General features: G+C 39.5%; 1 gene segment (V, D, J or C); it reads left to right on the top strand.

Moving 5' to 3' along the window:
- On the top strand, positions 1-25,987 carry LOC110221077 (T cell receptor alpha chain constant-like). The segment is given in 5 exon segments: positions 1-82; positions 22,414-22,656; positions 23,179-23,223; positions 24,681-24,788; positions 25,341-25,987. Coding segments are annotated over 4 exon segments (462 nt in total).
- Positions 25,988-27,732: the final 1,745 nt, after the last annotated feature.

The raw sequence follows: 27,732 nt of genomic DNA, 5'->3' as shown, positions 1-27,732 counted from the left end.
GTAAGGGGTTGTGTCATGGTGCTAACTCAAGATTTTGACAAACTCATTTTCGGAAAAGGAAACAAGTTCCTAGTTTCTCCAGGTAAGTTTTGTACCTCTCCTACTTCTCTTGAAAGTTTCTTAGCATACCCTCTAGAGTTGCCTAAATTGGTCATTATCAATGAAAGTGATGCTGAACCAACAGAGAGAAACCTTTAAAAAGTGATCAATGGGTCCAACTTCTAGCTTCCCCAAGGGAATTTTGTCTCTCTTGTTCTGTTGCTGTTCAGGATTTTTAAAGTTTCTTCTCAACTTATGTCTGTGGGTCTGTATAACCCTCTGTTAGCAGCTGATCTTCTTTGAAAATGATTCTGAGCATCCACAGAGAGAATATTTTGAATAGACCAATGGAAAAGACAGAAAAGGCAACTGAACCAGGTTCCTATGACCAGAGTATAATGTGGAAGAGGAAACCCTGATGCAGTACAGTTAAGGTACCAAATTACCCTTAGCTTAAAAATGTCCAGGAAATTCAGGCAAAGTGGGTTTGATGTTTGTTATCTAGATTATTGCCTTCCCTTGGGTATTACCTTCTTCCTGCCACTCCTGACCTGCTTTTAGCTGTGAAGATGTGATGGTCTGTTCTATTCTGCTGCAGATTCTCACTTCATAGAGAAAAACAGTCAGAAGTCCTCAATCCATACAGAAGCCAGGTCTCCATGGCCAAAGTGAACTAAAGCATGACTGAATTATTCAGTGCATTTGGACAGTGTAGGAAGGGAATATGGTTTGTTCACTGGGAAGAAAGAATACTTTTTGTTCACCTAAGTCAGGCCAAAAATAGTCTTAAGTGTTGAACATTTCATTAAATCAAAAGGGTAAAAGGGTAAAAGCAGGAAACAGGTAGCAGGTCAGGAGAGGGGGTTATAATATTAGCATGAATCACTGTGTAAATTATGGGGGAGCAGGAACTAAACTCACCTTTGGGAAAGGGACACAGCTGAGAGTAAAGCCAAGTAAGTATTGGCATCAGATGGAAACTAAGAGATTTGAAGGTGGTAAACAAGAGGAATGGGAATAGTTTCTTTATTATTTTGGGGGGGGTGGTATACAAAGATGTCTCCCTGGTAGACTGCTTCCCTTCTGTCATTGTTTTAATTATGGGTACATTGTGATTGTACTTAGTAAGAATGCTGACGCCAGAGAAAACAGGATTACAGGAAAGAATGTAAGATCATAGCTTTAGAGCTTAGAAGTTGTCAAGTCCAACGCTCTTTTCACTCAGATGAGGAAACTGAGTGAAAGGAAAGATGAATAACTCTAGCAAGTATCTGAGACAGGATTCAAATGTAGGTGTGCACTGAATATTTTTCCTTGAAAGGAAGACATTATCAAACTATAAAATATTTTCTCACGATGTCTAACTGAGAAGCGCCATCACTAGGAACTTGAACTGAAATGAACCTTAGAGAGAAAAACTGGAGGAATGGACAGATATGTGGGAAATCATCTAATACGTCTTTTCTATTTCTAATTAGCAAAAGGTTCTAGGGCTAAGAGAGAAGAAAAATGTCAGAGATGAGTTCATCCATTAGAAACTTCCATGTAAAACTGAACTTAATTCATCCCAAACAGATTCAGGGGGCAGGGGGCAGTGAGGAATAGTCTCTCCAAGAGAAAGTATTGTGGCAAGAATGTTGTCACTGAATAACCAAAACTAATTTGAGCTGAATAATCTGTTTGTTCAGGAAATAAAAGAAAGTCCATAACTGTTCATTTCTGTGGGCAGAAGGATTAGGTTATAGAAGTAGGGAGTTTTACATATATATACATATATATATGCATACATATATATACATATATATGTACATATATATAGATGTGGTTATAAGAGTGAAACATATGGGTCTATGGAAATGGGACTAGGCGATTTGTCAAATCAAGAAAGCTGAGTGTCTTTGGAATAATGAAATGAATGAACATGGGCTGAAATGTGATGTTAACATGTGATGGTGGATTTACTGGGGTGTTTTAAGTGGAAATTTGGAGTCTGAGTCTAGCATAAGAGTTGTTATTCTGATTGTTATTAATAATCATATTTTATATGTGAAAAGTAGATCACAGTTTTAAAGTGCATTCACATACATGATCTCATGATAGGGACCTTATACTTGTGAGGTGGATGGTAAAAGCACTATTATTCCTCATTGTATAGATGAGGAAGCTGGGTCTCAGAAAGGTGGGATGTCTTTCCTAAGGCTGCAGACCAGTAAATGGCAGAGCTGGGACTTGAATCAAGCTTGGTCTTCTGACTCTAAATCTGATACTCTTTCCACTCTATCATGCTTCTTGTCAATGCAGTTCAACTCACATTTTAGTAGAAGCCAGGATAGAATATTTCAGATCTTTCCCCAGCTCTTTCTCCTCCTCAAGCTAAATGCCTTGAGCCACAGGAATTCCAGTGACTTTGCTTTTTCTAAATTTACCATTACACAGTTCAAGAGAATTATGGCAAAACCCCAGGGGCCATTTTTTAGGAGATTATGCCATGTCTGGTGTGAATTTAAGGCTTAACATTCATCTTTGGAAATGGGGCCAAGCTTCTAGTCTCTCTAACAAAGTTCTGCCCATTTTCTGCCTGTCATCCAGATTTTTTTTAAAGTGCCCTCCACAGATTGACTTGAATTGGTCTTCTTTAGAGTCCTCCAAAGGTGGACTTAGTGAAATGGTCAATGGAAGGAATAGCATGGCAAAGGCAACATAGAGTGTAGAGCCATATCAAGATGATTAAGACAAAGTGTGTTCAATATGAATATACAGAATCCCTTTTCACAGAGCAAGGTGATCAGATATCAGTCAACCTAAATCCACACAGAAGCCAAGTCTCTATAGCCAAAGTAAACTGAAGTGTGATGGAATTATTCCAGCAATATAGAGAGGGAATGCAGTTCTGGTTTGTTTTTGTTTTTTTAAGGCGTAGAGAGTATACTTTTCTCTATCTAGGCAAGTTGGGGTGGGGGAAGTGGGCAGAATCTTATTAAATAAGTAATATTTACTCATCAACAGAGCATAATCAGGAAATAGGAAAAGATAGGTAGGGAGTTTATAACATAGCATGAATCACTGTGTGAATGATGGGGTTACATTTAAACTCACCTTTGGGACAGGGACACAGCTCAGTGTGAAGCCATGTAAGTATTGGAGTCAGGTAGAAATTAATTAATTTGGAGAGAAGAAAATAGAGTATCATTGTGTTTAAATTATGGGTACAGTGTGACCTTACTGAGTTTTTAAGAGTAATTTCACTTAAAGAAGTAGGATAAAGTTAAATGGAAGAGGAATACTTTTTTTTACAAGGAGACATTATCAAACTGGAAAGCCAAGATGTCCCAAGGGAAAGCTCATCACTAGAGACTTGAACTGAATTGAGCCTTAGAGGGAACAATTGTAAGAGCAAATGGGTAAAAGGGAAATCAACTAATAGGTATTTTCCATTTCTAATTAGCAATGGGTTTTAGGACTAAGAAGGAAGAGGGAAACTTTCAGAGATCATTTCTTCCATTCCAAAACCTCCAGGTAAAACTGGACTTAATCTTTCCCATACAGATTATGCTGGTTCTCCAAGAGGGAAAGCATTGTGGTACAGTGGTATGAATGTTGTTCAGTGAATGTTCCAAACTTGTAATTGAGCTAAATGAGCTGTGTGTTAGCCATGAGATAAAGGAAAGTCACTTTGTGGTCATCTCTGTAGGCAGAAGGATTATGCCTCTAGCTCTCAAGGAGAAACAGATTATGGAGTATTGTGCATATTTTTGTCACAGTGTAAAACACATTTTGTGTGTGTGTGTGTGTGTGTGTGTGTGTATGAGAGAGAGAGAGAAAGAGAGAGAGAGAGAGATGGGTCTGTGGAAAAGGGGCCAGGCTATTTGTCAGACCATTTGATCATTTAAATTTGGAATGGTGGAAGGCATGAATTTAGGCTGGAATCCCTTCCTCATGCATGTAATAGTGAACAAACTTGAATTTTTGGTATAGAAGTGCCTGCAGCACAAGCATTTTTATTGTTCTGATTTTTTTGGTGGGGATGGTCTAGACCTGTGATTTATTTCATGAGTAGGTAACTCCCAGTATAAAAACAACCTCCACTGACAAAAATAGGGTACTTATATGCAATCTGTAGTTTAAGAGACTTTCCAGAGGCAGTGAAAGGTTAGCTCATTGGTCCATCGTCACCCGGCTACTAAGTGCCACAGGAAGACCTTGAATCCTGATCTTCCTGACTCCACTCATGCCAAGCTGCGTCTTATTAATAATTATAATACTTTGCATTTGTCTCTTTCGATCTTTGCCACATCCTTATGAGGTAAAGAGTCAGTATCATAATTCCCATTTTACTGATACGGCCCAGAAAGATTGTGACTTACTTAGGATGTGGGGTTATGATTTGGTAAAGCTGGCACTTGAACCCATATCTTTGAACTCCAATTCTAGTTTTTGCTATTATGCCATACTGCTTACCCCCATGGCTAAAATCCTTTTCAGGTAAGATCCAGAACTGGATCTTCCTCTCTCAGCCCCTTTCCTACTTTTATCCCCCTCAAACTAAATGCCTCAAATCATATAGGTTCCCAAGGCTTTCTCTGGAATGGAATTGCAGCCTAATTAGTTCCTAGGATTTGGTCCTAGATCCTAGTCCTAGATTTTGGTCCTTAGAGATCATCTAATCCAGGGGTGGGGAACCTATGGCCTTGAGGTCACATGTGGCCCTCTAGGTCCTCAAGTGCAGCCCTTTGACTGAATCCAAACACAGAACAGATTTGTTCTCCACCCCTGGTAATCCAACCCCCTCAGTTTCCTGTTGCACCTCTCAGTTGCTACAAACATCCAGGACCACTTTGTAAAGTGTTGATTGACGATGCACACTTTGGATTTAACAAATTCATCTTTGGAAAGAGAACCAAGCTCATCTCTCTAGGTGAGATCTGGACCTCTGTTTGTCAGAGTTTGACAGAATTGGTTACCATCTCCCTTAAATATGACATTGAGACTTTGAAAGTGGCCATGTGAAGGTACAGAAAAGACAATAGGACCAGATCTCTTTGGCCAAGTTGAAAAAGTCTGAAACCCTGAAGTAGGATAATTAAGGCATCAAGTTATTTTGTCTCAAACAGCCAAAAAATTCAGGGAAAGAGTGTTTGATGTTTATTATCTGGATTACTGCCTCCCCCAGTCATTATCTTCCTTCTATCCCTTCCTTGCCTCCTATTAACTGGAGATGTGGATAATCTGTTCCATATAGCCACAGGGTCTCCTTTCACAGAGGAGGATAATCAAAAGTCATTCTATCTAAATTCACCACAGAAGCCAGGTCTCCATAGTCAGTGTGAGCTGAAATTGTAACTGAATTATTCAGTAAATTCAGGGAGTATATAAAGGCAATATAGATTATTTGATTGTAGGAGGTCAGGAGGAAGACATTTTTTTCTTCATTCGTGCAAATCAGGCAAATAATTCCAATTTTAAGTCCTTAATATTCCCTAATTCTGGGGTGGGGGATGGAGCAAAACCAGGAAACTGGATGGAGATACAAGGCAGAGGGTTTATCGCATAGCATCAATCACTGTGTGGCTTACAGGGGAGGAGAAATCAAACTCACCTTTGGGACAGGGACAGAACTGAGAGTGAAACCAAGTAAGTATCAGAGTCAGATGGATACAATGGGATTTTGGGGAGAAGAAGCTGTCTCTATGTTTTAATTAAATAATTACATCATTATAATAACTCACATGTATATAGCCCTTTCAGGTTTATAGTAAATTTTCTTTTCAACCTTACTGAGTTACTAAGAATGGTGACACCAAAAATATGAAGTAAGAGGGAAAAAAATAAGATAACTATCCAGAAATTTTTTTTCTTTTGGAGGTAGACATCAAACAGCGCAGCTTTTTTCTCAAGAGGTTCTGAGGGAAGTTCCATAACCAGAAACCTGAAAACAAAAATAGAGCTGAGCCCCAAGGGAGATGACTGGAAAAGCTGATCAGTGCGATAGCCATCATCTGTTAGATCATCTGTATTTTTGGTGAGAAAAGAACTGGGGATGAAGGATGAGAGAGGCAAAATTAGAATGGAGGAAGGGGAGATGTTCCATTTTCTTAAGCCCTCCAGGATGAAATGTGGTGACATAGCAGAAAGGGAAGTTGATTGGGAACTGGATTTGAGTTGGAGGTCCCAGTTTCACTATTAGAAAGCTGTGAGACATTAGGAAAATTACTTAAGCTCTCTGGGCCTCAATTTTCTTATCCATAAAAGGTAAGTTCAGATTAGATGATTTCGAAGGTTCCCTTAGGATTATAGATCATAGGATCATAGATTTTGGAGATAGAAGGGGCTTTGGAGACCATCTCATCCCCCATTTTAAAGATGCACAAACTGAGGGCCATAAAGGTTAAATGGCTTACCCAAACTTATGCAGCTAACAAGAAACATAGCTTTGAGTCCATAACCAACAAACAATTTGCCTCAAAGTTTTCCCCATGTTTCTATCACTCAAGACAAGAGATTTTATAGATATTTCCTATTCAAGTGGGTGCCACATCCCAGAGTAAGGGAAATGTCTTAATTAAGAAGAATCTCAAAGAAGATTTCTGGTTTTATATTCCCTAGTAACCATCATAATGCCTGATACATACTAGGTCCCAGTTATGACCCTGACAATAGCTGTGTGACCTTGGGTAAATCACAGGATCACTTTGCCTCTCTTGGTTTTAGTTTACCCATTTGTAAAATGTGTATAACAATAAATATGTCATGGGATTGTAGATGGAGAAGGGACCTCAGAAGCCATCTAGGCAAGCACCTACATTTACAAATGAAGAAACTGAGGCCCAGAAGTGGAATTTGAACCCAGGGCCTTGGAATCCAAAACCAGTGCTTTTTTCCCCACTTATACCACTTGCACTACCTATCTTGTTATGAAGATCAAATGAGATAAAGAATGTCTGTGGAGCCCTTGCAAATCACAAATATATGTATTGTACATGAATTAATTTTTAGTCTATCCTTAGCTTTCTCATCAATAAGGTCACTGAGAAATGAGGTCTCATGCCCCTAATATTTCTAAAGGATCCCTTTAGAACAGGGTCTGTCTCCCTTCCTCTGTGTCCCTCTCCCAAAGATTTGTAGAACTTGCTTGTGTAATAGCTATCCTTGTAGCCTTTATTATTTTTCCATTCAAGTTTGCATTCCTTGAATCAAAGAAGAGCTGGCCCTCTTTAGAGCTATATACAGGGAACCAAAAATGCCCCTGTACCTTGAAGGAGTTTCTATAAAGTCTTGTGACACAGTGAGGGAGTCAGCACAGGAAGATTGACCTTCGGGAGAGGGACATGGCTCTGGGTGTCATCCAGTGAGTACATCCTATACATGCCATTTCTTTGTATAGATCCAAGGACAGGAATATTCATAATCATAGATGCTGACCATCCTGAGGTGGAGCAGTGTCTTATTCTGAGACTGGGAGCCTCCAGCATTGAAAGCTCTAGCCTCTTAGGAAGAAGAGGAGGATGAAAAAAATTTGGAACTCAAAATTTTATTTTAAAAAATGTTTAAAATTGTCTTTGCATGCAATTGGAAAAAAAATGAAATGCTATTTAAAAGGGGGGGAAAGAAAGCTCTAGCCACAAAAATATATAGATTAAGAGGGGAGACAATATGAGGGATATGACTTTGAGAGCTAATATAGAGCACAAAAAATCCTGACTGAGAAAGGAGCAAGAAGGGAACATCAGAGAACATATGTTAATGGGATACTGTAGACTTCACCAAAAACCTAAATATACCTCACAAAGGAAGTGTTTAAAATGCTATTTATTAATAGTTTCTTCTCTCAAACCTTACTTCCCATAAAAGGGCCAGCTCTCTAGCTGTGGTGTATAAGTAGAAAGGGAGGGATGAAATTGCCCATTTTGTTGCAGTAAAAATCACTATGGGAAGCACAGCAAATTTTAAAGCCTCCTTTGGAAAAGGAACTAGCCTGATTGTTGAAACAAGTAAGTTCTGTGAGATAACCTGGCTTGTATTTTGCTTAAGGGGAAAGATATTTCCTAATAAAGGATGAGATGTTATTTAAAAGAGGAAATAAATTAGAACTGATAACTTGTTATATTCATAATACTGTTGGTCAAGAGATTCAGGTTAAGTAGAGGTGAAAATATAGTAAGTCTTCACAGACACTCTGTGAGAGAGACTGATTTTCTGGATTTAGTATTATGTGTATCATTGGGTCTGATTATTGTAATTACTAAAAAAGAAATGGTGTCTTTCTGTTACTATCTCCAATGTATCCTTTCTAATCCTTGTTTGTACATAGTTGTATGCATGTTGTCTTCCAGGGTACCATTTTGTAAAGGGTCACGTCCACATGGCAAGGCAAGACCTTTACTGGGTTTTATAGCATATTGTACAGTTATGATAATATCATATATTTTTATTAGACTTTTATAGTTTTTCAAAGTATTTTTATGTACATTATCTCTTGCCTGTCCATTCCTCCTTGGGTATAGAATGAAAATAGTTCAATTTAATAACTTTCCTAAATAGAACTGAAAGACCCATATCCTTCCCTGAGATGTTTCTCTGGTATAGGGTGTGGGGGACCACCCTAGTAAGTGAGGCAACAAGAAATACATGAATGAGTCACAAATGAGTCACCCAAGAATCTTATTCAGATATAGAAAAGGACACATTGGCTCCAAGTCGTGCTACACTTGTGTTTTTATTTTATGTCTCAGTAAAAAATTGCTGAAGATGTTCTCACTCTGCCTCAGCCATGGCAAAGTAAGACAGTGATAAGATGGTGCCTTCTTCACCAAAATGGCAGAGATGGGGCAGATCAGTGGTGGCATGTCTATCCATATGTACACAGATATACCTCGCCCTGAATGGATAAAAAAGCATCTATGAAGTAGGCACTATACTAAGCCCTGGAAATGAAAATATAAAAAGTGAGACAGTCCTTATCCTCAAGATCACTTTCTAACTAATAGGAGGGATTAACATATATTGGGGAGTAAAGCCAAGAAAGTTAGTATTGGTCTGGGAAGTCACAGAGACGGTAAATTTTCTCTATGGTGTTTTGACAAAATTTTGAACTTCTAGGAAATTGTGAGAGGTTATATTTATGAGCAGATAGATATCATAATAAGAAAAAATAATAGCCAGTAGTAGCACTGATGGTATGATGGATGAATTTAAAGCCATCATTTCTCCATCTCTAGACACCACTCATTACAAACATCTTTTGGTCTTCAGGATCAGCTTTTTCTGCTTCAGGGTCTGGCAGAGAGGTAAAACTCTTGATACAGCTTAACACATTGCAGCCTATCATATGGTGGGGGCAGTACCTTAGCCTTTTTGTAAGGCAGTGACCCAGAGTGTGAGCTATGGAGACAGACACTATTTTTTTGGAAAGGGGACCCGAGTGACAGTGCTGCCAAGTAAGTATGGGAGCTCTTGTTCATATTTACCCCTCACCTTGCACCAACACGAGACCATGGATAAGTAGTTGCCACCTTGTAGGGCTTTCTGCCTGTCTCTTATTTTTTTTTCTATCCCTGCTTTCCCATATCTTTTTGCAGCATCTCTGATCTCTTGTGTGAGGTTTATAATCCTTTTTAAAATGACCACAATTTAGGACTCTCTATGTGTATGAGTATGAAGTGAAGAAATCAGAAAATCTCTTGGACTTCTCTGAACACTGACATACAAATAGGATACAGAATCACTAATGTAGAAAAGGAAATGACTATCTCGTTCTGGGAGTTCCAAATGGCTTAGGAGCAGTTTGAAAGCAGTGACCTTCACATAGCCATTGAAGCAGACAAGGTGTTGAGAACACTGTAGTGTAGAGAACAAAGACCTGGGATTCTGTCCAGCTCAGATGCTCACTGTGACAGTGGACAAATCACACAGGATCAGAGAATTTAGACAAGATCTCACGGATCAAGTCCAACATCCTCATTTTAGGGAGAACGCATGCCCAGAGAGGTGAAGCAACTTTCCCAAAATCACACCAGTGGTAGATAACAGAGCCAACACTCACACCCAAGTTCTTTGATTCCAAATCTAGTGCTGTTTTCACTAACCCCAACCTGTCTCCTCTTTTGTCTTATTTATCTGACAAATCAAAAAGAGGTAAGAAAGGGCCAGGAAATTGAACATTCTCAGAGATGATCCTTGACAAACTAAATATTGGTTCTCATCCCCCTCAGCCCATTCAGAGGACCCTTGGATACTTTTCCTAAATGATTGAGTATTTCTTCTGCATACTAAGGTCCCCAGTCTCTCAGTATGCCATCTAAATATGTTTTACATTCAGGATATTTTCAGGAGTTGTGTTTCTTTTTATTCCTCTGCTCTTAGGTTAGTGGAGTAGTGTACCCTATCCAACCCCCTGAGCTCTGCTCCCCAAAAACCCAACAAGAAAAATGCTTCTACAATGAAGTTGGGAGCAACTGAGACAAATCTAGATAACCTTCTTGAAATCTGGGTGAGTTGATAAGCCTAATCCTGTGGGTCATTTTCATTCAGTCCATATTGTGATCAGCAGGGAAGGGGGACCCAGAAATTGGAGGATGAAGTTATTGCGGATGGGGAAAAGGACAAACAGAGGCAAAGAGAGACAGAGACAGAGAGATGGAAAGATGGAAAGATGGAGAGAAAATAAGAAAGAATGAATATTGTGGTGTGAGATGGCTTATTGCGAAGACTGCCTTTAGGGTGTATATCTAGCAGAAGCTACATTCTCATACATGGGAGAGAAACTAGATTCTTCATCTATCCATGTGAGTTTTAGAGAAATGATAAAGGAAACTTTTCAGACAAAGAGAGGATTATGAAATGAGCCCTCTGAGAGGGATCAGTGACAAGTTCCTTTCCACTGATAAAGGAGTTTTGTGTTGTTTAGGGGCTGTTTACTTGTGTCTTTCATGCTGAGAAGCTAATCTAATGAAATTATTGGGAGTGTATTGGGAAAGGGTTTTGTCTACTGGTTTCTGAGTATGTCTCTAGGCAGTGAGGCCATTTTCCCATGGTTTAGCCTTTGGAAAAGAAACTTTCTTCCTCAAGCTGTGAGGTTCAATATTTGCCACCATGCCCCTGTGGCCTCCAGACCCTTTGGTTTTCTTCCTCTCAGCTTCATAAGTGGATATCTCCCTAGACTATGCCCGTAAAATCCTATAGGGATTTCCCCTCAGGGGAAAACAGGTCTGGGTTCTAATAGCTTTCTGGAATAAGACTTCCTTTTTCTATCCTCCCACAATGAGCCTCCTTGCCCCTGGTGACTGTGGCACTGTTTCTACAATCTCTTTAGTATCTGGGACATAAATTACATTTTAGTCATTTAATGAAGTGACAAGGAAGAGATTGGTGTAATGAGGGAGAGGGGATTTAGGAGGCGTTATTATGATTAAAGTGACACAGAAAACTAAGTTTTCGCAGTGGATAGAGCACTGGCCCTGAAGTCAGGAGGACCTGAGTTCAAATCTGACCTCAGACCAAACACTTGACACTTACTAGCTGTGTAACCCTGGGCAAGTCACTTAACCCCAATTGCCTTTAAAAAAAAAAAAAAGGAAAACTAAGTTTCATGAACAGAGCAACCATGAAATAGGTCTTTATATGGGATGTGATGGTGAACTTGGAAGATGGGCTTAGGCAGCCATCTTGTGATGCAAAGTACGGGTATTTTGTAATGCTCTGAACCACAGTGCAAACACTGGAATTGGAAATCTCATCTGGGGGACTGGGACCAGGCTTCAGATCCATGCAAGTAAGTGTCTTATCTTCTACTTTGGTCAAAGGTGCAAGGAATCCTAGTTTGTTCTCATAGACTCCAAGTCTAAACCTGTGCTTCATTAGCTCATTTTTCATAGTTATTCATGAGACTTGAGTAGGTAAAGTCTGGCTACTTAGCCACTGTTTTAAAGAATAAATTCTGTTCTTTTTTGTTTGTTTACTGTTTTACTGATATTCTTTTCTTATTCTATGTCACTGTCACTTCTCACTGATTCAGCCCACCCCTAATAGAAACTCTACCTTGTAACAAATATGCAGAGTCAAATAAAACAAATCAACACTGGCCACATCTGAAAATACATGCCTCATTCCCCAGCTGTGGTCCAACACATGTCTGATGATTAGGGACAGAAGGCCGCTTCACCACTGGGCTCCTGAAGTCACGACTGGTCAGTTTGTTGGCAAGGTTTCTGAAGTCTTTTAATGTTCCTTTCTATGACTGCAGCAATCACGTGAATTGTTTTCCAGATTCTGCTTACTCTACTGTGCCTAAGAAGGTCATTTTCTAGTAGTAACGTGGGATTATGATTAGGGAGTAGGGGAAAGAGAAAAGGGTGGTAAAAGGAATCAGCTTCCCTAGCATTATAATAATATATTGATGACTTGTCATCTATGGCCAATTGAAACAAAAGATTTTTTGCAGAGACAAAATAGGACTATGAATCAGATTTATTTGGCACCATCTGGTTGTCATTAAAGGAGATAAGTAAGCTCCTTAAGGTTCCTGAGTTTTTGTCAGACATTAACAAGAACACTCTAGGTCTAGCTTAGGATTCCACATCTTGAGAGAGATGTAGAAATATTGTTTTTTTAAAAAATGAAGAGACTGGAAAATGCAACTGAGTAAATATCAACAAAGAAATGGGATGAGTTTTTTGGCCTAAAGAGGAGAAGGCTGGTGGAGGGGCTTTAAAACTAAACAAAAGCATTTGGAGAGTTATTTTCCATTGGGGTCTACACTAAAGTATATTACAATGGAAGTCTCATTCTAATGTTTGCCTTATCACGATGGCTGCATCATGACCCAAATGGTTCTCAAAGCTAAATCTGGAGAGGTTTATCACCAGAAAGATTGCCAAGTCAGCTCATGAAATGAATGACTAAGATGTGAAGTTGTGATCTGAATGGGCAGAGGAGAAGGGAAGGTAGGAACCAAGCATTTGTCAAGTGCCTACTATACGCTGTGCTAAGCACTTTATAAATGTTATTACCATAATGATGAATTCACAGCTCGGAGGACTATCTTTCGAAATATTTTGTGATGCTCATTTCCTCCACTAAAGTCCTGCCCTGGTGTCTTATTATGGTATAGAAGTGACACTAGATTCTCAAAGACTGTGCCAACACAGCACAAGTTCTAGTAGGTCTTTAGCAAACAGGAAAGATGTTGCGTATAACCCCAAATGGTGGACTGTACAGTTGTTACCCCAAAACCAGCTTGAGTAAGTTCAAAGAGATTCGTCACCATGTTGGTCACAGAGTGATGATTTAGAAAAGCATGGCCAATGGCTGAATACCATAGTTTTAGAAGGGCTGAGCTCTGTGTCAGTGGAAAGAGTATTCATACCAATGAAATCAAAATATTAAAGTATATTGAAAACATTGTATTTGTGTCTGCCATCTAGATTAAGATTAAAACAGTTTTCACTACAGCAAAAGTAGCTTACATTAAACATTTGAAAGTAATCCCTAACAGTGAGAATCCCATTTCCTTAAGATCCTCAAGAACTGCTTGGAATCCCAACTCTCAAAGTGCAGTCTTCCTGTGTACTTCTCCATGTCGCCTTGTTTTCATCATAAAACTCTCGTGGTCCAAAATCCATCCCTTTTCCTGCCTTGTTCTGGATTTGTGGTGCTCACTGAAAACCCATCATATTCCTTCAAGATCTTATGGAATGTAATGGAAAGAGCACTTAAGACCAAAGTCTGATTCCTGGCTCCATCCTATAGCAGTTGTATCATCCTAGGCAACTCACTTAATCTCTCTGAGCCTCAGTTTCCTTTTCTATAAAATAAGGATAATAACTTGCACCACCTACATCACAGGATTGTTGTGAGGAAAGGAAAATGCTTTGTAAATTTTAAAATGCCAAATAAAGGTGAGCCATTGTGTGGTACAATTTGGAAATTCCTCACCATCAGGATTCCAATGGCCATGCTAACAAGGCAACAAAGAGAGGATGCATAACGCTTTAGCCAAAAGGGCTCTGATTCCAAATGTTAAGCATCCATCCTTCCTCCCAAGACCAAAAAGGGAAATGGATTATTATCTGATAGTTTTCTCAAAAACAATGCATCTTTTCACATCTTACCAATGGGCCTTTTCTCCTTTTAAAGTTAGAGCTTAAGGGCAGTAGTTTTTGTAGTGTATGATTCCACAGTGGGTAACTGGAGGAAACTACAAACTTACTTTTGGAAAAGGCAGCAAAGTAGTCATTGTTCCTAGTAAGTAGACTGCAAAGTTGAGTGTCTGGGCTCTGCCTGAGCCGCATGTAATTGTCTGCATCAATATCTGCTTTGAACAATTTTTGGCTGCATCAATATCTGCTTGCGAGCAATTACTGAAGATGTGCTCTGAGCACTTGCCACACAGCAGTCTTGAGTGTTCAGTGATTTGATCAAATAGATTGAATAGAATCATAATAATTAGGCAGAAACACTGATGATCAATTCAGTTCAACAAATATTTGTCCCAAGTCAACTATGTGCAAAGCACTACCAATTTTTTTAATGTGTCTTAGAATCACAGACCCTTAGAGGTCCTCTAATCCAACTTTCTTGTCTTACAGATGAGGAATGTGAGTCCCAGAAAGTTTAAATACTTTACTCAAAGTCCCATAGCTAATTAGTAACTGAACAAGGACAAGAAATGGGTCTTCTAATTCCTGGTCCAGTGTTTTTTCTAGTTATTTCTCCAGGAGTGGGTGGTAAGGTGAAGAGAGGTCCACAGAATGCTACATTACACAGTATAAGTGGTTAATAAATGTCTGAATCAATAGAAGAAATGCAGTAAGGGATTCTAGAGTCTCTGAAAGGGACCCCCAGAGCCTCCATTCTCCTGCCTCCAAGAATTTATATAATTCCAGGTAGATGCCTATTCTTATTTTGAAAAGTCTTCTCCAGAAAAATAGATTCAATGACCTCCAAGAATCATTATTGTTTCTTACAATTTATAGCCCTGTGGGTTTCTAGCATCTTGAAAGTCCTTCCTGGCATCATACCTGAATTCTCCCTGCCACAATAGCCAAAGGAAAGACTATTTTTTGAGATCCTAGAGGTTGGAGATAGAAAGTGGAACAGAGAATGTCCCTTCCCACTACCATCTAGGCTAGTAGGAAAAGGCAAAGAGTACATGTAAAACTGTTACCTGCTGTGCACATCTTGAAGGCAATGTTAAATTACCCTTTGGAGTAGGGACCAGGCTGACCATGCAGTCCTGTATGATACAAATAATCACCACAAATGATGAGGTAGGAACTAAAAGGAAAACCAGACAGTGCTTTATGGCAAATGAGAACCGGACATTTTCCACTCTTAGGAGGTTCCCCAATTTGAATGACTTCTGCTTAACACACCTAAGAAAGAGGCACCAGTAGCAAGTCAAGCAAATAGGAATGAAAATAGGACCATGTATGTCAGGGATTCTTAACCTTTCTGTGTGTCATGGACCCTTTGCCAATCTAGTAAAGCCTATAGACCCTATCTCAAAATAATGTTTTTAAATAAATTAAACTACATGATGTTATAAAAGAAACCAATTATATTGAAATATGGCTATCAATTTTTTTTTTGAAAAAAGTTCACAGACCCTAGACTATGTCCTTGATTTAGGGATATGTAAAAAAGGATCCCAGATGTTCTGTGCTTTAGAATAAAGTCAATGATATCAGCACCAGATAATCTAAATATTCTGGAAATTATCTAAATACCTCAGGAGAAGAGTTGAATTAACGGGCAAATGTTAATTCACTCATTGCAACAGCATAGCTAAATTCCCTGGCATTAATAATAAGGATGTTTAACGTGACTCTTATTTCCAATGTGATAATCATTAGACTGCAGTAGTGTTCAAAGGATCATAAGTCTAGGGACCTTAGAAGTCATGTTCTAACCCCCTCTTTTTACAGGTAAGGAATGTATAGCTCTGAAAAACTTTACTAACCTGCCCAAGGTCAACAGAAAGCAGTAAAGTCTAGATTGTAGGTGCTCTAATGGGGATGATTCTGATCCTAGCATGAGGAAGAGGGACAGTGGATACATTAAATCTGAATGAAATTTTCAAGGCTTGGTCAGTGCTATGATAATACTACTAATGTTCCTCTCCCTTTACCCCCACCTCCTTAACATTAAACTTCTCAAGGGAAGATTTTTCCTAAGGGAAGAAGTGAGCCAGGCAATGAAGGCTCCCAAGGGTTTGAAAGTAGTTCTTGACACATAACTCCATTAGCAGTGAGTATCATTGTGAAGGTTACTACAAAGACTTCCCCTGCTGTGAGAAAGCAGGAGGTAGCCACAGTCTGATATTTGGTAAGTAGGTTGGAGTAAAGGAAAATAATGGTAATTAATCCTTTTATGCCCAAGATGATGGGTTTCCTTCCTTTCCATAGTATTAGAGTATATCGGGGTAGCAACTGACATGATGTTTCTCCCAGAAATTGCTCTATCTGCAGGCTGGATACTAAGAATGTAAATGGTAGAATAAAGGAGAGTGACTCTGATTACCTTGGGGGAATGATTTTGGACAACTCTGTCTACCTTGTACTGGGAACATCTTCAAAATTATGCATTTACAAGTATTTCTATGGAATGACAGGGAGGAGGAAGAGCAGCTAGTACCTCTAGGAAAGACTGAAAATGGAATAGTAATCACTTCTTAACCTCTGTTAAGAAATATATGCTATTACTTGTGGTGTAAGTACTGGAGGAGCCATAGGTAAACTCACATTTGGGAAAGGCACCCAATTGACTGCCATGTTTGGTAAGTCATCCTTCTCAAGGGAACTATAGGAGTCAGACCTAGAAGGGACCATAAGATGTCCAGTTCACTCATTTTAAAGATAAGGAAATAACATTGGGAGGTTAAGTGAGGGAAGGGACCAATTGGTTTTGGGTTTTGTATCTCCAACAGCTAGCACAGTGGCACCTAGTCAGTCAACAAACATTTATTTAGCACTTAATTTATCCCAGGCACTCTGCTTAGCACTGGGGATACAAAGAAAGGCAAAACATAGGCACTTGATGCTTATTGATTGGCCAATTGTCGAAGGTCATACATGTAACAAGTTGACTCAGGATTTGAATTCAGGTGCCCTGATTCAAAATCCACTATATCAGATGATTGAGCTGTCAACATATCCAATCCCACAAGTCAGTATCAATCAGCAAGCATTTATTATGCACTTCTAATATGCCAGACACTACACTAAGCACTGGGGAGAAAAAAAAGAGGGAAGGAAAGAATTCCTGCTCTCAAAGACAAGATGTTAATAGCTTAGCTCTTGAGTATGACGACCATTCATCTGTTCAGTGGGGGGGGGGTTGTAATGAGTGGGCTGAGGAATTCAAGTGTCTGCTGTGAGGATAACCTTTGGAATGGCCAACAGCCCTAGTAGCAACACTGACTGCTTAGATCTGCCACAAATAACTCTTCCTTAGGCGTACAAAAGTGATCTTAATAGAGTGGTATTTATTTAGTACCTACTATTTGCCCAACCTTACATTAGGTACTATGCGGGATTTTTTTAAATCATAAGACATGATTCCCTCCCTCAAGGAACTTACAACTGAGCCAAAACTAATACGCATAGAGTAGTAAGATTATAAATTGTTAAAATATCTTAAGTAAGTACAGTAAGAGTTGGGAGGCTAAGGGTGAAGCTTTCTTGGAAGCAGTGGTGATGAAAAGAACAGCATTCTAGGCTCAACAGTGTGAGCATGGAAAGCAGAGGTGGGAATGCAGTGATTTTCTTGGTGGGGAGGGGAAGCACGTAGAGGGAATATTGAAAATAATAGAGAAAAATAGTAGCCTTGAAAAGTTAGGCAGAAAAGTTGACTTCCTTAGAAATCCCAAGGGTAGAGACAATAGGAGCACCAATGTCTTAAAGTGAACAGAGGAGTCTAAAGCCAAAACTCTCCAGGCAGGAATAAGAGAAGCAGTCAGGGCCAGAGCTAAAAATACAGTACTAGCCTGAAGCAGAGATCTCCAAGGGCCCATTTACAGATACTGTCTCCTTTTTCTTGGAAAAAAGTTAGCCTATTATTTAATAAAGTGGGTAACTGGGAGTTTCTGTAATGGAGACATGGGAAGTGGTAGATGGAAGATCCAACAGCCAACTTATATTTGGTAAGAGAACTAGAATGACTGTAATACAAGCTGATCTTCATTCTTCATTTTCTATATATGGATCTATTGACCATTGGTACAGTTGTAATGAGTGAGTCATGATATAGTGGAAAGAGTTCTAGATTTGGAATTGGAAGACAAGTTCAAATCCCATCTTTGCCACTTATTTATTGCCTGTGTGATTTTAAGCAAGTTATTTCACTAATCCTGGCTTCAATTTCTCAATCCTGGGGCAGCTAGATGGCGCAGTGGATAGAGCACCAGCCCTGAAGTCAGGAGAACCTGAGTTCAAATCCACTCTCAGACCAAACACTTGACACTTACTAGCTGTGTGACCCTGGGCAAGTCACTTAACCCCAATTTAAAAAAAAAAATTAAAATCAATTTCTCAATCCTATAAAATAAGAGAGCTTGACCATTTGGTCACTTAAACCCCAACCAGCTCCAAATTCTGTGATCTTGTGTGAGTTATAAGACCTCTGCTGAGAATACAAGTTTGATCTAGGCCTATGGCCAGTGTTGCTAACTCAGATTTCTGGGTTCCTAGGCCTGCATACACATATGTATATGTAGCATAAACACTATGTGAGCTGTAGACCACTCAGGCACTTGCTTTGTGCCCAAGAAGATCTATGACATAGCTTTTTGGTCATTTGCAGTTGGATTAAAATAGTAGATTGGGACTTAGATTAGGGAAACTCCCCTACTGAGAAATATGTGTAGCCTTGCCAAATCCAACAACTTCAGTACTCACAGTATTTTATCTAGCTCTTGTACAAAATCAAGTAGCACAAAAATTTGTTTGGTTTTATACTCAACCAGCTGAAAGTGTTTCCTCCATCCTCCTCTTTTCTTGGTGCTCTTAATCTGGATCTCTTCTTCCCTTTCTTATATTATATCTAATCTTAGCATATTCTGTATTGTCCATTTTAAGCCATATGCTATTTGAGGGTCAAGTCAGCAAACATTTACTAAGCATCAAGTATATGCTAAGCACTAGAGGGGTAGGGGAAGATACTAAGAAAGACAAATATAGCCCCAGCCCTCGAGGAGCTTGTGATCTAATGGTGGGGGACAGAAGAGACAATATGCAAACAACTATGTGTAAACATTCTTCTTCCTTGTATCTCCATCATTTAACATACTGTCTTGCATATAGCTTTGGAGTTTTGGATTTGGAGTTTTGAAATAAGGTAGAGAGGGGAAAGAGAATGTTTGTTTTTAAGGAAGATATTGGGCTAAAGGAGAATGAGGGTGAAAATGGAATTTATAAACTGAAAAATTGGAACTAGTTTGGGGAGTGGCACCCAACGTACTGTACTAACCATGTGAGAGCAGCAACAACTCTGCACACTCTAGTATTCCCCCAGCCTGGAGCTGAGCCCTCATTTTACCACATGCCCAAATGAACAGTGGGCAGATGTGGGGAGCCACAGACAGGTAAAGGGCAGGCCCATTAATCCACATGCCTCCAGCACAGAATGCAAAAAGTAAAGCTGAAACCATGTGACTCGGGCCTGGGCTGGCTGCCACACAACTCTAGAAGTTTCTGAATTGCTGAGTCTGCTAAGTGGCTGCTTAGGGAGCTGCTGAAAGAAGCCTTCCAAGAGACCCCATTCCAAGGGCCTAAAGTAAATTAGGAAGCAGACCAGTAAATACTGTAATGAGTTCTTCCTCTATCTTGATTTGCTGGACTTGAAGATGTTTGTTGCAAGTATAAATGCTCCTTTGCTCACAGTTTAGGACTGTCCCCCATTCTCCAAGCACTAACATCATATAACCATGCTATATAGGGGAGAATCTAGCCTACATTTAAAGACCACAAGAGAAAGCAGTTACATAGGCTCTCCCATAATCCACTCATGTGCTTACCAGTCCTCTCTAATGAACACTCAAAAATCTTTCCCACATTTTTTCTATTTCCTTCTTACTCTATTAGTGCAGATGGAGAGTTCCCCTAAACCCTATCTTTTCCAAGTTCTACAAACACTGTTACTTTAGGAGTGGGGAGGGGTGTTTACTTGGAAAAGTACAGACTTAATGGGTAATGGTAATAAAAAACTCACGTGGATATATAAAATGCTTTAAGGTTTACAGATTTGCCTCACAATAATCCTTAGGGCAGGTAACAGAATGTGAATACATACTCTTCAAATATCTGAATGGTGCTAATTTGTAGGAGTAGACTTTTCCACCACCAACTCTATCTCTAAGTAGGGACGGCCCTGTGCATAAAGGTCATCTCTCCAGTTTGTTTTTCATTTGACTCAGCTTCCCTCATCTACGCCTAGGGCTGGTTTCCGCAGGTCCCGGTTCTGCAGGATGTTTATGTAGCCAAGACCACAATGGCTTAGTGTGTGCAGTATAATGTCTGAGCAGAAAAAAAGCAGGCAATGTTGCTGGCCTGGTGGGAGGCCTTTGGGCACAGGAGAATCAGACCCTAACTCTGTTCTACTCTCTGGGTGGCCTGGATTTGTTAATTTTTCCCTCCAAACTTCCACTTCCTCTTCTAAACATAGGAAGTTGCAAAGCACACACAGAATCCCTTAAAACCCTGAATATCTAAAGAAATGCTGAAGAAGTCCCAGAAATAAATGGAGAGTCCAGCTCCTACTTATTCCATAGGAGTACATTGTAAAGAGAAACTGTTACTATTTTTATTACTTATATACAAAATAGGTTTTTAAATGTTATAGTAGAGTCATGAGGTATATACCATAATAAGTTATTGGGATAGAAATCTCCTAGCGACAGGACAGGTTTTCCAAATTGGTGTTGATATGTAATCCACAAGTTTACCCCATTTTTGACATCACAAGGATACCTATGGAGAAAACAAGACATCCATCAGTCATCCATCACTCCCAGCACATGGCCAGTCCATATTTTTCACTAGAACATTTCTTTCACATCATCCTTTACTCCAGATCTTCTCTGTAATTCCTTGTTTACAATGTATTGGCTCTTCACATCCACCATTTGTTCTCACACCCACCATGTGCCTGAGTGATACACATATTTAGTTCTTTGAGAGCTATAGGATTGATAGTCATACAGTTAACACCTGTAAAATACTGGTATTGAAAAATGGGACTGTTTCAGGGTCATTAAAGGATGTCACAACTTCCCAAAAATAACCCTACATTCTCTCCTCCCCTTTTCAATTTCAATCCCAACTCATTGTCCATTTGCAGTATCTTTCTTTAATAATATATAGTGGTTGATAACCTATATAGGTAATAATCTAGCTATAGATAATCTAGATAAACATCATAATCTAGATAATAATCATTATCTTTACCAGACTACAGGCTACTCAGTCTCTTGGTTAGGGACTATGATTCTGGCTCCATCTCAACATAGTATTTTTTCATTTTTATTACTATCTTTGTTTTTATGTCATTCCAAATGTCATTCCTTCATTTCCAAATATTCTCTACCACTACCCTTCATAAGAGTCATCTCTTGCAACAAAGAACAAAAAAGAAAAAAGGGGGAAGGAGAGGAAGAAGTTCAGTAAAAGGAATCAACACATCTGACAATATATGTAATGTTCCACACACCCCAGCCCCCATTTCTGCAAAGAAAGGGAAAAAGCACACTTTGTCTTCTCTTCTTGAGGGCCAAGCTTTATCATTATAACTGTACAGCATCCAGCTCCACATATTTTATTCTTTCCATATACATTGTTGTATTCATGGTGTTATACCATTTTCCTGGTTTTGCTCATTTCATTTTGCACAGCAGTTTGTATGTCATCTTCCCATGTTTCCCTACGTGCATCATATGAATTGTTTCTTCCTCAGAACCTAGCTTGTTGAGTGGCACATAGCAGACACTTAATACATGCTCACTGACTGATTCATATTGAAGGAATATTCCATTACATACCACAATTTGTTTAGTCATTCTTCCAATTGATGGACATCTGTTTTGTTTGAAGTTATTTGTTACTATAAAAAGGGCTGCTATATTTTGGTATATATAGGACCTTTCTTTCTTTGACCTTGAGAGGTAGTATGTAATGTCTAACCACAGGATCTCTATTATTTATAATAATTATTATCTCTAGTTTACGAAATCTGAAAATACTATCTTCTGAGCAGGGTGGATTAACCTTTTTTAGACACTGGTATTCCAATTCCATCCCGGTGTGGAGAGTCAACACGAGGTAAGAAGGTGCAAAAAGAGGGGGGGAAAGCAGCATCTCTTAAACTCCATGTCTCTTCTATTCACAGATATCAAGGACCCTCAGCCAGCTCTGTACCAACTAACAAGTCCCAAGTCAAGTGACACTTCAGTCTGCCTCCTGACAGACTTTGATTCTTCTAATACGTATACAAATGGTAACGACTCAACTGTGCTGGAGATGATGACGATGGAATCTAAGAGCTATGGAGCAGTGGCTTGGGGTAGTAAATCAAGCTTCAATTGCACAAACGCATTCCCGCAAAACATCATCAATTTGACTCAACCATCAGGTCAGCATAAAGCCTTTCCTAGGAAGATGAGTCTCCCTGTACTGTAGGGGTTGTGCTATGGTTCTATTCTAGACAAAAAGCTTCTAAAATCTATTTTCATTCCATAGTCTCTACTACGGGACATCTCTAGCTTATATCCAAGTAAAGAGGGCATTTACCTTGTACCTTTATTTCTGAGAGGTCAGGAGATGAGTAAATTTTCCATTCCTACTAGCCCAATGGCAATCCCTTTTGAGCTATGGCCCCAGGGGAAGGGTGGGGTAGGGGGAGGACGCAGTGCGAAGCACAGTAGTAAGAGGTGGTCTTGATCTAAAATGAGCCAACCATGAGAGAAGTAATAGAGAATACTGGCTCTTGACCACCATGTGTGAGTCTTTCTCCCAGGAGCTAAAGGTGCTATGTCTATTTTCCATGACACATGAACTAGGTATATCTTCCTAGCCTATAGATGATTTGGGATGGGCAGAGGTACCACCCAACTTGAAGATCCATGAAGGTAATTCTGTTTGTTTCTATTTGCAGGTTCCACATGCAAAGTCCAGGATGTAGAGCAAAGTTTTGAAACAGGCATGTACCAGAAATTATGAACTTTCTTAAGACAGAACTGGGGAGGAGATGAAGGAAAAAAAATGCACATTAACCCAAAAAAGGACAGGAGTGGGCTAGAGCCAGGAGACCTATCTCAGATAAGGTTGAGGGAATAAGAGCAACACTTCATACCCTGTCTGAGTGGTCTTTTGTTTTCTTTCCAATCACATTAGGACTTAGAGCTAGAAGAGATCTTAAAAGTCATCTAATCCAAGAATTCTTACCCTGAGGTCAATGCAAAGGGTCCATGAATAGATTTCAGGTTGATAAACTTGCATGGGGGAAAAAAAAACACATTTTGATTTTACCAACTTCCAACTGAAATTTATCATTTCCTTCAATTGTGATTCTAAAAAACATTCTGAGAAGGGATCTATAGGCTTCACTATACTGCCAAAGGAGTTCATGACACAAAATAAAAAGAACCTCTGATCTAGCCCAACCCCTTCCTTTTACAGATAAGGAAACTGAGAACTAGAGAGATGAAGTAATTTTTCAAAGGTCACTCTCCTCCCACAGTCTTTATTCTACCTTCTTGGTGCCCATACCCTCTGAAGCAGTGTTCCTATTAGACCAGTTATTCACATAACAGCTCCTAAAGTCTCTCAGCTTTGTTGTATGTGTAGCCAAAGGGAATTACTTATTAACAAAGATGAGAAACCATTGAATGATATGATTGGAATGGGCTAAACTATAACAGACCACTGGACAGCTGAGTCAACACTGAGGTTACTTCCCCTCAGTAACTATGGACCATTATCTCCTTGGTTGTGTTTTTGTTTGTTTGTTGGGGGCATAGAGAGGGGGTGGGCAGTGGGTTGTTTTTGGTGCGGTTTGTTTTTTTTTTTTTGAAGTTGTACTCATTTCCACTGAGAGGTCCCTGAATCATTCATTGCCTACCTGAACCATACATTTGCTTCAGGTTATGTTGCCTCTTTGAATCAGCCTATCTTTCAGCCTAACCACCATTAGTCAAATAACCAAAGGGGTTTTCCTGAGTCTATGAATGGTTCGGGTCTGAAGGTTAATGGAAGGCAGGCACTTCATGATATTAAAAACATTTTAAAAAAAACCCTGTATTGGAGAATTAAGGGTTTCTTTCACTTCTTCCACTTAACTAGTTGTATGACCTCATGAATATCACTTGACCTCAGTTTCCTCACTTGTAAAATGTGTTGGGCTAAAACTAGATGATCTATAAAGTCCCTTCAAGCTCTAACATCCTATAATTTCGTTCAGTAGATGGGTGACTATTCACAAGGTAGGGTCCCCAATTAGAAGGAGAGAAAAACCAAGGGATATCCTGGCCAGTCCTCACCAGGTTGACTGCCTAGTGGACTCAGGCCTTCCTTAGAGAAGAGTGATGCCTCATCAGGAAGTGGGTACAGAATCCCCAAAATGGACTCCAGTAACCTTATGCCAACTTGGTTTTCTAGACAAAGATTTGAACTTGATGAACGCGTCTCTGATTTTTCTCCGTGTCATCTTTTTGAAGACTGTGGGATTTAACCTGCTCATGACACTTCGCCTGTGGTCAAACTAAAGTAAGTAATGTATCTTTTGGGGTAGAGGGGACCAGAGATTGGAGGGAAGAGTTAGTCTAGGGAGTCTTACCAAGTTCTAAGAACAAGTCTGGTCCCACTTAAAATGGTTTAACCCATTAGACTTTCCCACCTCATATTACAAGGTACATGTATTATTAGTAAGATCAGCACTCAAAATTGCCATGGTACTTTATACTTTTTCAATTCACTCTCATATCCATTATTTTATTTGAGCCTTACAAAGTCCCAAGAAGGTGAGCAGAGAACAAGTAATCCTCATACTACAGATGAAGAAATTGAGGCTAAGCATCTTGCCTAAAGTTGCAATCCCTATTCCTTCAGCTTAATCAAATTTTTATATCTTATTAACCAGTATTAGTTGTTTGTGCTGTGCCTAAGTACAGGTATGCTGTGAGTAACACTGTGTCTGCCCCTAAGGGAACTCCAGTCTAAACCATTTCTATCACACCACCAAAGAATTGTAAGTGTTCTACTTGCCAAAGACCTTAATATTCCAGTGACTAATTTCTCTACTCTCTTTCTTCATTCTAGGTCTGACAAGAAAGTGGACTCCAAACTTCCAGCTCCTTTTTTCTTCATCTGCCCCTCTCCTTTAGCATGAAATGGAAATATCTGCCAAGACCCTGATGAATGAGTATACACGTAGAATCTCTAGGCCAACAGGAGATACCATAGACTGGATACTACCACGTATTTGGGATGCCAAAGTGGAAAAATCTCTCCACATGCCAACCCAACCCTTTCAGTTCCTTCATTGCTATTTTTAACATCTGTCATTTAATGGAGATGGTAAAGGCATGACCAGAGACCTTTCTGACCGTGAAGAAATGCTATATCTGCATCCTCAGCCCTCTTGAGAAACTTCCGGAAGAGTAGAGGAAAGAACATTGTAGGTTCCTAAAAGTCCCTTAGAATCTCCAAAACCCTTTAACTCCTTGGAAAAATTGTCCTCTGACTCCTCCTCCTTTCCTTCTCCACCCCCCCCATAAGTGAGGATTATAAGAAGATTTTATGTTTTTTAATAGAGCTCATTTAAAAATCCATTTAATTCTTTTTATTGTTGTAGAAGAGATTATATAATTGAATAAGACTAACTTTACCACATATCTGAGCTGCACTGTATTCTGCTACCTAGCCAGGTTGATAGACTTTATTAAAGGTGTTTTTGGAAAAATGAAGACTGTGATGTTATATCTCTGGGTTGAGTTGGTATTATTGACCTGGATGGAGATGATCACCAGCTAAAGGGTGAGGGGGAAGAAAAGAAAGCTTCTCTCCCATATGCTTGCTGAAATAAAGCTAGACAGACAGATGGTGGCTTTACAACTTTACCTCATCTTGAAATAACTTTTAGAAAGCACCCACACAGAATGTCATGCTGAGTGCCATTAAGAGCCCAGTTAAGAGCTATGCTCCCTGTGTTCTAAAATTTAGGCCATCATCTCCTAAAGCTTCCAAAAGTGGAAGGCCAGAAAGACACATCATGTTGGATAGAAGTAGAAGGGTGACAGACATGAGATTCAAAGTTTCACCTTTAAGTAAAACCACTAAATACAGGGTATTCATACCAGACCACTGCCCTCTGGCACCATCTCTCTTCCTTTCTCCCTTCAGATATACCATCTGTTGGGTGGTCTATAAAAACGTTGTACCATTGAGCCCCAGCTCAATTGAGGTTGGACCACTGTTCTCTACACACATATCCTCTCAGGCTCCTGGCATCTACTACTATGATAGGTGTATTGTGAACCTCAGCAAAAAAAAAAAAAGTTGTCTGATTTTTGACAAAGATTTGAACAACTTCAAGGTCGGCCATACCCTCAGTGGTACACAGAAGAAACCTAAGGCTCAAACCTTCTGCATTCCTATAAACAATAAACATTTAAGAAGCATCTACTATGTACAAAGCACTATGCTTGGTATTTGAGACATGAAGAAATTAAATATTCCCTGCCCTCAAATACCATAAGTTCTAATGAATATAAACTCACCAATGAGAATGCAGAAGGGAAGGTAAAGTCACTCCTTCAGAGCCTAGTGTCACCATTTTTTGGAGAAAGTGAATTTCCTTAAAGACCTGAGCCCCACACCAGAGGAGTTACATGCCCCACAGAGAAAGGCTGAAAGAAAGATGATACCTCTTTGATTTAGTTGCAACAATCTCAGTGTTTTCAAGTCTCAAGGCACTCACTCTTTCCAAAAGATGTTCCTGAAGTAGGTCCTCCCTCTACTCCAGCAGTTATTTTTATGTCAGAGACCCCTTTGGCAGTCTAGTGAAGTCTATAACCCTTTCTCAGAAAGTTTTTAAAAATAAAATACCATAGAATTACAAAGGAAAGCAATTTTAGTGGAATATGATTATTTAAAAAAAAAGGTTTTTTTTTAGTTCACTGACTCCAGGTTAAGAGCCCCTAACCCAACCCTTCTTTGGAACATCTCACTGTGGTACAATCAAAAGTTTTGAACTTGCAGTCAGAGGACTTAAATTCAAATCCCAGATCTGCCACGTACTACCAGTGTGACTTTGGGCAAATCACTTAAACTTTCTGGGCTTCAGTTCCCTAACTCGTAAAATGAGAGAGTTGGACAAGCTGACCTCTATGGGGTCCCTTTCAACTCTAGATCCATAATCCTACCAACCTATGATCTTTTCACGGGGTCAGAGGAACTCCATCTGGAAGGAAGCATAAAGGTCACTTTATCCATCCTCCTGCTTCTCTCTATTTAAACCAATCAAAATTGATCTTTTCATCCAGGTTCCCAGGAAAGGAGGATTTTATCACTTGCCTCTGCAAAACTTAATCTAATCTCCTAGATCACACTAGCCAGAATTTTCCAAGTATACCCAGCTCAGAGCTAAATCCTATTTCCTCTTACCTCATCCTTCATGAAAACGTAGAAGCTCAGGTCTCTATTTCCCATG

Source organism: Phascolarctos cinereus, unplaced genomic scaffold, assembly GCF_003287225.1.
Source record: "Phascolarctos cinereus isolate Bilbo 61053 unplaced genomic scaffold, phaCin_HiC Scaffold_3;HRSCAF=262, whole genome shotgun sequence".
Taxonomy (NCBI): domain Eukaryota; kingdom Metazoa; phylum Chordata; class Mammalia; order Diprotodontia; family Phascolarctidae; genus Phascolarctos; species Phascolarctos cinereus.
Note: the sequence above shows the minus strand (reverse complement) of the source record. Positions and strands in the feature narration are given on the sequence as shown.